The 13,555-nt window shown below is 31.9% G+C and overlaps 1 protein-coding gene across 3 annotated transcripts; it reads left to right on the forward strand.

Annotated features, from left to right (window-relative positions):
• LOC134694688 (uncharacterized) lies at positions 1-12,283 on the forward strand. 3 transcript variants are annotated; one of them, XM_063555733.1, is made up of 5 exons: positions 1-149; positions 7,780-7,983; positions 8,397-8,579; positions 10,074-10,227; positions 10,910-12,283. In XM_063555733.1, the coding sequence occupies exons 1-5, from the start codon at positions 115-117 to the stop codon at positions 11,018-11,020; spliced, it is 687 nt and encodes a 228-aa protein (XP_063411803.1). In that variant the 5' UTR covers positions 1-114; the 3' UTR covers positions 11,021-12,283. The 3 variants fall into 3 exon arrangements, with proteins under 3 accessions (XP_063411803.1, XP_063411804.1, XP_063411802.1); XM_063555734.1 differs by lacking the exon at positions 1-149 and adding an exon at positions 4,149-4,333; XM_063555732.1 differs by lacking the exon at positions 1-149 and adding an exon at positions 7,182-7,366.
• Positions 12,284-13,555: the final 1,272 nt, after the last annotated feature.

A 13,555-nucleotide genomic window follows, 5' to 3' on the forward strand; every position in this document is an offset into this window, starting at 1 on the left:
TGTAGTTAAAGAACGGTTACACACAGACCATGTAGTTTACAGAAATCATATAAATATTAATTCATAATGTAATATTCATACTATAAAATGGAATCAAATTTCACCGGATAAATTATGTCGTTTAGTGCTAAATCAAACAAATCTGTAAGGTAAGAAAAATGTTAATTTAGAGTCAAATCACACAACCACGTACGTAATATTCATGAGCCTGTTCATTGCCCGTGGTTTTCATATGTTAGGTCTTTTTATATATATTTCTTTCATTTGGAGATTTGGTGTAATGGCGACTTTTGAATGTTCCTGTTCAATTAATTCACAATTGTGTGTAGACTCGTGACGATTAAAAGTTTGACAGATCATAAAGACACTTGTTTATTGTTGGATACTGTATTTTGTCGTATACTCTGGTTACTACTGAAATAGTATCCCCATAAGATAAATCAAATTGGAACTATTCTACATATTACAAAGGAGGAAACATATATCAATTAGTGTAAATGTGTATTCATGTGTTGTTTTTGTTTTTGTTGTCTAAATGTACTTTAATCATTCTAATCATTTTCTGTGCTTTATTTTGTAATTCATTCATTTGATTGTATAGCTCCAATTTTGGGCACCATGATTGGTTAATAAAAATTATCTTATCTTATAGGCTAGGGATACCTCAGGGTGAGGATAAGCCTAGGTCTACATTACCATAACCGAAACACCTTTTTTTAAGTACATACACAATATTTATATTACAAACATGCAATTGTGAAATTCTAGAAAATATTGAAATAAATGCAAAAGAATGTATTCCATAACCGCAAATATTTATCATACACTGATATTACCATCTCTTGATTACTCTAAATGTATGCACATAGAAAATTGAATTAAAAAGAAGGATTGTGATAAGATATACCGGATGGGTCCTGGGGCCGATTGATTTTAACATATTTGATTAGTTTTGCCGTTGGATTTCTGTCTCACTGACGTATCTAACCCTGTATACATTCCATTTTAATCATTCGGTATAGTGGGACCGGATAGGTCATACTTTCAGTATCGTTGTCTTACAATTGACGCCGCGTGAATGAAAGTGCTGAGGAATGCAAACAATTATGAGCAACCGTATGGCCTTCAACAATGATCAAAACTCATACCGTATTGTCGGCTATAAAAGGCCCCGATATTTATCTATCTTTGTTTGTTGTTTGTTATTTTCCTAATATAAAACCTAAATATATCACAGGAATTTAATATGAATATAGCAGGAATGTTGTCACAAGAGGAACAGAAATAAAAACTACTTCTGATTTCTATGTAGTTGAGTTTACCATTGCCGGTTTACAAGTTTTATTTTTTTGTCATTATTTTTTGGTAAAGTGTATTTTGTCTTTTTTTGCTTGGTTAGTATGTTATTGCCTGTGCTATGATCAACAGGGTTTTTTTTGCATTTGTTATCTTCTAACAGTTTTAAAATTCAGCTGGTGAAATGTAGATCTATTCAGTAATTTTTATATATTAACATGTCTATACATAAATATACATAAGGCATACTTGTCATCTCACTAAAAAGATATACTTGCATTCTTAATTTATTTTTGATATTGCTAGTGAATCTTTTAACAGGTTTTTGTTTTGGACAAAGTGTTACCTCGAAATGCACGGTTATGGTCGAAATGTTTGAAATTGAAAAATTGTTGAAATGGAAGTTATCATTTAATAATTACATTATCTAGTTACATGATAATACTTATGTGGTCTATCGATTACCACAAACAACTGACATGTATGTATCGTAACAAGGAGCTAAGACCACATGCAGTCTGATTGCTTATGTTATATTTGGCACACATATAAAGAAGTGTCTCGTTTGTTACAAATGTTATGATGTACATATCATTGAAACAAAAGAAATATATATATCAATGAATGACAGATGACTAATTAAACGTACCAACAAGGTCATTTTATAGGGAAGCTTTGTCATCTTGCTGTGTAGTTATAAATAGGTTCACAATATTTGAGAGTTCTGGATGTCAGTGTCCCGTCGTGTCTGGGGTGGGGTGGGAGACACCAAAAAACCCATTGACAAAACAGTGAGGTTGAGTTCATTTAAAAATGCATTAACTCATAATCATATCGCTCCTGATTAAAAGGACCTGATAGTACCATTGTTTAATTACTGCCTGTGGTTTGCAGTTATGTAATAAAGCAAAGTGATGTTTCTGTGCATGTTTATTCCAGTTTGTTCCAGGTTTTTTTTTTGTGTCCTTACTCTTCTTGCACGTGTTACAGTAAAGTTTTCAACTTCTATAACAAATGTTACCATTCGTGCTTTTTTGCTAGTTCATACATTTCAAAGTATTGTCTTGTAATCAGAACAGACACTATGTACCTTCAGCATGTTTTTGTACAAGCTTATAATCATATCGCTCCTGAATCAAGTACCCCTATCGAAATTGTAACCTTGATTTAATTTTCTTCGATTCTAAGACCTAACATCTGATTTCTATAACGGATTATATGTTCAGATCCCTTGAACCTTCGGTATGCATATATAAGTCACCAACATAGAAAGACGCCTTTATAAACACAAGGCTGTTTCCAACACATTGTAAAAGGTTTTATGTTTTAAACCTACTTCAAATTGTTTGCAGTATTTTAACTCGTATGTAATTTATCATAAAAGAATGATTTTTAAAACTACAATCTTAAGATATACTTTTAATAACATACTTACGCATATAATTTAAAGTTTTAACTTCAATAATGCAGAATTATGTCGATATGAAAATATTTTGGTGTAAGTAACTGCTATTTAAATAAGGCCCATTATGGCATATGATAGTAAAATTCAAAAAATGACGAATTTATACAACATTTAATAGTTTTACCACAAAAGAAACAAGCAGAAAAGGAGACCGAATAAACTAACATTGAATATTTAAGTAAATGTCGGTAAATAGATTCAGTAAGAATCGACGAACTAACCCTGTCGAATACATGTACCCCTTTCTGAATTTTTAATTAGCATTTGATCCATGGTCCCATAAAGCACCATATTACCATTATGTTTTATTTATTTATCCGTCTGATGGTTTTTCGTTATTATGTTTTAAATGTTTACTTATGAAAATAATAGGTGAACACATTGGATTGAATAAGGACTGCTCTACTCGATGAACGGCGAATTGCCCCCCTCCCCCCAGCCCCAATTTCATCGCCAACTCCTTTAAAATTAAAATTGAAAATTGAAAAAGGATAAATAAATAAGATAGATAACTATCCAGATGCACGAAATAGACGCTGTGCTTTAGATGTCAATGTTGTCGTCGGTTTGCTGTCTTATTGACATTAAAACACATATCAATGGCATCTCTTTTAAATCCCCATCACGAAAAAATTAACATCGTCATGGTCAAGAAAAGACATACAAAGACCATTGTACATGCAATACCATAGTTCTTCTGCATGCAGGAAAGTGCTTGTATCACTTCAACACTTTGGAACAATCATTCTCAAGTATTGTTTTTTCCCCTTCGTTCACAGACTGTATAAGCGATAGAGATACATTTGAGAAAGTAGCAAGTGGGTTATAGATACACTTTGGCGTATCAAAATTTTATACTTCCGATCTTAAACTTAGACTGAGCAGAACAATTGAAACGATCGGATGCTTAAAAGAAAAACAAGAAAGAAAAAATTAATACAGAAAAATATAGGAAGCTAAAATAAAATTGTCATTCGTTTACCTATCTTATATATGACTATTTTTCACATACTGATACATTCGAACTATTTATTCTTCAGTGTATACACGTGTTATGTTCTGTCTCAGTATATTTATTGTTTACATGATCAAAGATCTCATATTCATTTGTCGTAGTAGATCTATATGATCTACTAGTATATGTATATACATGTATATCTATACCCTTTGTATGTTACATACTTACTATATACTTGATTTTTAACACTACTGGTGTTGAATTTGAAGGGCAAAAAAATATTGAAAATTATGCAACCATATCAGTCAAAGGCGTGTATTTACATAGCGTTATGTCAAGTCTTGTTTACCAAAGTCTTGGTTTCAATTTCAGACGTTTAAATTGATATTATTGTCTATGTTCATGTATGGATCATAGAACCTACAATTAGTTAAGCTAGTTAAACCTGTGCCTTTAACCCTGATAGTACCTCGCTCACGAATGACAATTCAAGATTCTATCAGAATCGATCCCTATATATTAACTTGATATTGAATTTTAATTATCTGATATAAAAGGAAATATTCTGAAATATACATGGAATAGATAGTTATGTTACCTGCAATTAGACCAAGGTAAGACATATACAATGTAAATATAGGTAAATTTTGATAAGAATGATAGTCTTATAAACCTAATATCAACAAAAATGAAAAAGCATTTTCTTATGAGATTGTTCATATGTAAATGATTTGAAAGCAATTACAAATTTGAACTTGTCTACACTGTTTTTCAAATCTACAATAGCTAACAATATATTGCTGAATACAAGTCTGACGTATTGTTTAGATTGTACTAAGATTGCTTATATATTCAAAGGGTATTTTTTTTTTATTCTCTCTTGCATTTTGTTTCATGGCATACTATCTGTATTCCTCTTGTTTCTTAGTTTTTCTCCTAACATGTACCTTTAGTGGTGGTTAGGCTAGAAGCGTAATACCTGAATACTATATAGATATTATATTTTCAAATACCAATGGTCATAAATTGAAATATAAACGCTATTTTCCATAGTTACATGTCTATATAGGAGCGAAACAGAAAATATGTACAAATGACCTCCTTTTTGTTAACTTTATATCATGGTAAAAACGCGAATTTAGTGACGAGAACTTGGTAACCCTTTGAAATATTGTGTCAGCCTACACTACTTTTCATGACAAAGGGTATATTTTGAGCGAAATCAGTACAAAATCGAAAAATCAAGATCCACGATCAAAGCTTGTCTATCAATGAAGGTGTTCCGGGATTTTCCTGCAGTTTCCAATAAACATACTAATATGCACTATTATGTTATAATTTGCGTTTTCATTCTCAACGCTTTACTCTGTGTTCTTAAATGAAAGACTTTCATTCACATTAACTTAACAGCACGAGCATACAAGAGTATTTCTTGAGCTTATCTTTTAACTTTTAAAGATTTTAAGGGACAAGGAAAGATGCGAATCAATACAAATTTTGATTAACTTTTTTCTTGAAGAAATCCATAATCAATAAGCTCTAAGTCTTTAAAACTTTGTGTAAATAACCTCTGTCTACGGTCAATGGCGTCAAATTGAATTTAGATTTAAAAAAGTGATTGAACTTCAATAAATCAATGCTCATGATGCCTCGATCAAACACATTATTGGGGAATCCTTTTCATCTTTACCCAAAGCTTCCAATAAATAAGGATCTAAGTACATTTTAGGTCTACTATCTAAACTGCATTCCATTTTCATGTTAGTTTTATAAGCAGACATGAACTTCAGGTAAGACGCAAACAGACTATTCAATCTCCATGTTAAGGAAAATTATCGAAAATAGAATAAAGCAATTGCGGAACATGAATGACACTGGTGGTCCAAAGAATGACAATTAAAATCCAAAGTATGAATAAATTTGAACTTATTATTAAATGTTTTAATCTATTTATCAAGTGTACACGGAGTTAGACATATCGGTATATCAGTTTATCTTGTAATAAATTACGGGTGATTGATTTAGGTCAGACTCATTGATTACCGGAAAAGATTAATAGAAAATATTTAGAAGTATGAAGTTTAAGGTTTAATATTCACAATAATATGCAGATAAACATGTGATACGTGTTGCCCCGAGTTCTAGTCTGCATGCGAGTAGGTAATCCCTATAAGACACATGGAAATGAAACTCGTTTTGGTTTGGTGAAATTCTATTTTCATATACTAGTAGCAGGAATGCACAGTTGTGTCTCCTTTATTATGGTTATATGTAGGTTATTTTCCTTTGTTTTTTAAATAGGCAGTGGCAGATCCACGGGGGGGGGGGGGTCAGGACCCCCTTTTTCTTGCCGATCAATGCATTTGAATGGGAGCATATAGTTGGAACCCCTTCTTTATTTTGAGTTGAGAATCCCCCTTCTTAAAATGGCTGGATCCGCCACTGTCATATCACGTTTGGTCAACACCGTTGTGTAAAAATATAATACGGAAATGCTTTCCTCGGTTAGGACATAATAAAACATAATTCAATGTTCCACATTAAAAGTTTCCAATATATTAAATTTAGATATATATTCCCCTTATCTTTATTTAAAAGAAAAAACGTTCAAATACTTAGTATTACACTTTAAATAATTTACTCGGCTGCGACTCGTCGACTGAATCAGATGCTTTTGTATCCCTATTGATTAATGGAAGTCTTTGTAATTAGTGTTCTGATTTATTCAAAGCTGAAATGTTTCTTTACAATTCAAATTTGAAATGAAATACCACAAAAGGTTGAGATCTCATTTCAAAAGTGACGACGGGATATGAAATCGACCAGATTTATTGTTTACCACAAACAATTGTTTATTTCCATAAACGCCACAGATTATTATTAGTAGAATGTTCATTCTATTGTCTAGAACACATGCCTTTGTACAGAAGCCAATACACAAAATTTTACATTGAACAATTTTCGACCTTTTAGTTGTCAAGGCGCTAATCTTTACAACTTTTGAAAGAATACAATACTATGTTATGAGGTCCTTTGTATGGGATATCTGATTGTCGAGAAAAATTGCTATTTTTGTATAAATCATAATTTGAATAGGGCATTTAAATCGCTTTTTATTTTTTTCTGCATTGTATTATTTCTAAAGGAGGATATGTTTAGAAAAAGAAACACTGATTTGAGTAGTCATAAAGTAACTATATACCAACGCATAGAGTCATGGAAGTTTTAATTCACTGTGAAATTTAATTCGTTTTAATCCAAATGCATCAGATTATGAACATGAGGCATATATGGTTATGAAGTTTTATTCATTTTAATCCAATATACATTGTAATCGCGAATGCATCAGTTAATTTTGCACATGGAGCATATGTTTATGAATTTTTAAGTATGGATATAAGATTTTCACACAACTATTATACAGAATGCATAAAGTCACAAAAGGATATAAAAGCATTAAATATTTAAAGAAAACAAATCCAAATAGAAAACAAAATGCTGTATGTTTGAAAGTAAGCATTTGAAAAACTTGGTTCGACATCAATTGGAAAAGAAGTATTCAAGGATTTAAACAAAATGAGTACCAGTTCTTTAAAACATTTCCCGGATATTGAAGCTGACCCTTATAATGGTGCACATTATTTGAGGTAGGTTTAATTTTCATGAAATCATGTAATCAAATCAATTACAAATCGACTGCTACAAAAAGTATCTTACCTGGAGATAATTGTAATTATTTTGCCTTTTTAACTTGATTGGGTTGAAGTCTTTTATAGATGAAACTCGCGTATGGCGTAAATGTTTGAAGTCTGGTATCTTTGATGAGTTTGTATGTCGGCTCTGAGTTAGAATGAAGGCTTCGTACTTAATCATTTTTTTCTTTTCATAATTCCATTGTTTTGTAACCCAAATTTTGAAATTGATTTACTTGGTATTTAGACATATGAAGTGAAAGGAAACGAGCATTCGTCGTTTGAACCTTCCTTTTTACCATACATCTTCATATACATTGTAATTAATATTTACTTAACTTCTAAAAATTGTTAATTCTCATTTCTAGATGGAGTAAAACTGCCCGAAGTTTACCATCCGGTTCCAAGAGCAGACTTACAACATCGTACAGCCGGGAACTTTCTTTATTGGATGACGATGTGACTACAAATATTCCTTACCGGTTACCAAGAATCTCACATAGAGATGATTTCAAATCGGAGGATGACGACGATAAAATATTTAGCCGTTTTGGATATGAACCTTCATTGAGGTAATAAAATAAACTTTTTTTCCAGGAATGAAAAGAATACGGTCGTCGTTATGTTCAAGAAAGTACATTTTTTTTTAAATGAAATGCATTTTGGTTTTGTTCGATGCTCTTAAACACAAACAATAACCCGTTACCGGCTACCAGTGTACTACACATGTTTAGATCTGTGTTAACCACAGACAATATAATGCTTTTAATAATCAAAGAATTGAATTAAACATCAAAATGATTGGGTACTTGAATGTTCTTATGAATTATCACCAGCATATAATGCAAGGGTTTAACTTAACGGCTGATAGTTATCTTTTATATCATATAAAATTACTCGAATTGTGTCACTTGCAATTTAAAATTGGCTATTTTTATGTGTAAGTGAATACAATAAGTATGTGTGTTAAAATTGAATATTTTAGAGTTCCTGAACTAGTGCCAGTGGTACGTATGTTGAATCCTCCGCAGACGTATTCTCAACAAGAGCGACAGGTTAACTTGGCCGTACCAAAATTCCAGAACGCCGCCATTACACCAACTGTCAGACAACTTCAATGGCATCCTGTCAAAGATAGCAATATGGAAGATGTACAAGTCTATAAATCGTAGGTTTCTCGTAATATATAATTCGAGAGTAAGATATAGAATAAGCAAAAGCGAAATTTTATGCAAAAATTATAAGAAAAAGCAGAGCAAACCACGAATTGTCAAATATGAAAATAAAAACAAGAAGACAAACGATATGTCACAAAAGTCTGTATAGACAACAGTATATTAGACAACACGAAAAATGAAAAGTTTAACTTGAAGGGGGAAAAACCTCGAACAATTAAATCACATGCAGTTTGATGGAAGCTGTGATAATTGTCTCCGAAGAAGTAATTTAAAACGGTGTAATTTTTAACATATTTATCATCGGAAAGTTTTGACCAGATGAAAAACGACTACTAGTATATGTAGTGCTGATTTCAAAATATGTCGTCCGGTATGTTATTGTCTGAGAATTGTGTCCGTGTTCAATTAAAGTTAACAACGAAAACATTAAAAACCCTTGCGACGAGAATTATTTGTATGTTATTTTTTTTTATTTGCAACAACCCATTATGGAGATCGAGAGTGGGAGAAATCGGTACAATTCACCTTTTACGTTTTTCACAATTCTGTTAGTTTGGGGAAAAACATATTGTTTAGAAGTACTTCCTTTGCTCAGATAAATTATATATTTGATAATAAATAAAGTTGGTGCATACGAGGCTTTCGTGATTTAGTTCCACCAGAAACGGTAAAGCCCAAATAATGAACGCTAAAGACATATTGCCACTTACACGCAGGCACTTGGATTGTGAATCCATTTTAGGTGTGTGACGAATATAATATAAAATTATACAACATAGAACCTATGATTGAAGCGCAAGTGATTTATAAGTGTCTAGAATGATTTAAAAAACCTTCAAAATGTTTATATGGTTCTTTGCCAATAAAGTAAACTTTGTTTCAATCAATACTGAAGTCTTGTTGGAATTTACAAATTAGTGTTTGTAGTTTATTAAATATATTTTTTAACATATGTAAAATGGAATGTTTTAGAATCATTCACGATATCAAGTGACAGCACTGTCACATGCATGCATACAAGTATTACAACCCACTTAAATATGTCTTCAATATAGTAGTCACTATAAAGTATAGTCCATGAGTCTAAATATATCCCAGTCTCTAAATAATGGAAGATGAAAACAGAAAAATTTAATGCGTCCGACGCTTTTGTTTTTTGGATATACCTTCATCAGTAACGCTCAAAGTCGAATATTTGAAATCCATGGATGTTTGTAAAACCGAAACAGTTGAAGAACTTTTAAATAAAACAAGACCTAAAATAATAGCCAAATTCTTCTAAGCAAAGTTTGCCTTAGGGAGTTGAAACCTTAGTGATCATGTTGTATTTTATGAATAAAAGAGATGTAAGGTATACATCAGTGAGGGAACTCCACAAACAAACACTAAAAATATCTAGCGTCAAATAGATTCAATATCTATGTAATATCGAAAGAATTTGGTATTCTGCATTTAGCTTAATATTCAAGCATTTTACTTTCCAGAATGATAGGTAATCAACGACAAAGGTCCAATGGGGACTACTTCCGTCCAGAACCGTCGCCATCACCCATCAGCAGGACGGACTCGCCTACAAAATCTATCAAAAGTATTCACTGGATGCTGGGTAGTGCTAAACATCCGATGTTTGACAACAAGGTAAGGTTACAATCGTTTTGGTTGTAACAATTTTATAGAATATAGATGTTTTCATCCTGTTTTTTGTTTTGTTCATGCATTTGGCTTCGATATAGACATAAGAAATAGTCATGAATATAAGAATAGAGATAAGAGATCTTGTCTTTTTTCTATCAATCTTTTGGAATCAATATAAATTATCTCATTAACTTGTCACATCAACTTGTCAGTGATCATAACGATTTAAGTGTTGAAAACCGTACTTTGGCCTAAAATGGTTTACTTTTACAAATTATGACTTATAGAGTTGTCTCATAGGCACTGAAACCACACCTTCTTGTATCTAGAACTTAAATTCGTTTTTTTGCGCACTTTTAATTTCACACTAACCACCAAGTCATCAACCTTCGTTGAAGAAGTCGTTTGATATGATGATGTACGGTGTATATGAGCAATTGTAAAAAGGGCTTCATTCGAGATAATGGTTTTGCATGCTCATTATGGCTAAAACTGAACCAATGAATTAACGGACCATAATTTCTGAAATTTTAAACTATTACGAATAACCTGGAGTTCAATTATATTCCAAAAATAATGCCCCCCAGCGCAATTTTTGAGTGAAAATCGAACCAAGAATTAGGTCTTCTATTTGTATTCTTGCGACATATGTTTGGTATGTGATTAACTTTTATTTTGTTTGTAGGGTAGAACACGGAATCAAGGACCGTTTTCAAGAGAATTTACAGTGACTTGCATAGCACCAACAAATTGGATGAAAATGAAATGGGGAAGATCGCGGACTATTATTCACTGATCAAAGTTGTTGTATATACATTATTATATACATGTACTATCATTGCTTAATTGTGCATAGTTTGAGCAATTATGGTTATTAGTCAATGAGAGAACAGTGGAGTCATTAATTCAATGTAAAGGATACTCATTCGTCTCCAAATTAAGGAAATTAAATGTCTAATGCAGATGGAAAATGACATATATCGTATGCAAGAGTATGAAAAAAGATGTGTGTACTGTTATTAAAGCGCTTTTCGGGAGCTTTTAATTAGCTATCACGGTAACAAAAATGTCATTGTTTTGAGAAGGGTAAATTTTACTCTTTTATACGTTATCTTCTGTGCTCTGAATTTTGACTGTCAAGGCAAATGTTTATTTTTCACACATATTTTCTTTCCAAATATTACCTCCAGATGCATCCACGGTTAAAGTAGAGGATGTCTTGCTATATTGAACTGGCAAGTTGACAGTTAGAAGCTGATTACAAATTATTCACAGCCGTTTCGAAGTTTTACTACTGCTAATCATTTTTGTGTTCAAATACTAATGTCAGATAATTTTATCGAACAGAAATACATTTCTTATGAAGACATGCAGTTTTGAACATTAAAAAATCCTACATCCATTTCCTACATTATCAACCGGATAAGAGTAAACAACGACTTCTAATACGTGTATTGGGATATGCTTAATAAAATCGTATTGCAATTCGCTGGAAATTGTGTTCTTCATCTTAAAGGTCGTACATTTACAAATACATTTTTGTGCATTAAATTTTAACATGATGGAATTATATTTAGAAATCTAAGCGACACGGAAATCGCTGAAACCTTGGATGCTCCGGAAGGACCAGTAGTTCCGCTCCACCAATGAGTCTCATCGTTACACTCAGTTAGTGTGTAACATTATCAGATACCAAATTACTAGAGTGTACTCGTATGGCCTCATGGTAACACTGAAGGATAGATTACTGCTATTTTCTTTAAGAACATGACACTGTACTTCGAGCAAACGATAGAACACCAGTCAGTGATTGCAGAATACATCGGACAATAAATATTCAATGGTATTTGTAAACACGTTTTTCTAATTTCTTTTAAAGGAAATTAATCCAATATATTTAAATCGACCACGCTGGAATGTTCATAGATATAAGAATGCCTGTTATAGTAAATGACTTTGTTGTTTGTATTTTAATATTAAAGGAGTCATTATGTCTATTTTATGTAATATATCAAATGTGCAATTTGTTATAAATTATTCCATTAAAAATTCATATTAATGTGTTGTTTATATGAGGAAACATAAGGGAAATGGAACTTAATAAGTTCGTGTTCAACGTTGAGGTTGGTAATTACATTATAAATAAGAGAACATTTAACCATTTACTGTAATAAACTCCGGATAACATATTTGTTCAAATCAAATCGGTTTCAAATGAGATATGGGAAAATATTAGAATACTGAATGATGTATTAATTTGAAAAAAAAATATAATCATCAAAACAAATTACTTTAAATACAGATTCATCAATCAAAACCACCAGGATTAACCACTTTAAAAAATGTTCAAGGAAATAACATTTTCAATTTGCTCTCGTTTTGATCCACAGAAAAGATATTTAGGTATTTCATGTAAAAAATTAAATAAAAGTTATTGATGTATATTATTCACCAATGTGAGAGCATCATCACAATTGACCATAAAATCAGAAAAAACACAACTGTAACCCTGGTACCTTTGACAATATAAAAAAAAAATTGAATACTGATTTATTATTACACAACACATTTTTTTTAGAAAACTTCTAGTCTACTTGAAACCAGAAGCTTAACAAGTAAAATATATATATATTTGTGGACATAACAAGAAAAAGGACCATAACAGAGCAAATAAATCTGTCTTTGGTCAGCTTCATCCGAGGAGTTGAATACAACATTACATTCAGTACACAATTCATGAATTGAAAATTTACAGCAAACAAAAGCATCTAAATCCTGATAGTATCATAAATAAGGGCAACAGTAGTATACCGCTGTTCAAAGGTCATAAAATTTGAACATTTGTTATTTGGACTATTTTGGGACTGACAACATTCGATTCAGTAAAAAATTTATGAATTGAAAATTTACAGCACAAAAGAGCATCTGAATCCTGTTAGTACCATAACTTTTGTTATTAGGACTATTTTGGGACTGACAATCCACGAGTCACAAAATAGAGGCTCCTGCAGGGTCAAAAACGACCTGCGACCTCTGGGATTTTTAGAGGCGACTTCCGACCTGAGGGCCTTCTAAAAACGACCTGCGACCTGTGAAATTTAGAAAAAACGACCTCCGACCGACTTCCGTCCTGTGTTGGGAAAAACGACCTGCGACCTGTACATTTCCCTTAAAAACGACCTCTCGACGAATTTAAAAGCGATCTTGCGACCTGAGGGGTACCCTGTGGGAGCCTCAAAATAGACCTGATTATCACTACCTTGTTTTAGATTTAAATCCACTAATCTGTAGAATAAACATTATGTTAATAAGATCAATATTAGCCAAATAC

The sequence above is a fragment of the Mytilus trossulus genome, chromosome 13 (assembly GCF_036588685.1).
Source record: "Mytilus trossulus isolate FHL-02 chromosome 13, PNRI_Mtr1.1.1.hap1, whole genome shotgun sequence".
Classification (NCBI taxonomy): domain Eukaryota; kingdom Metazoa; phylum Mollusca; class Bivalvia; order Mytilida; family Mytilidae; genus Mytilus; species Mytilus trossulus.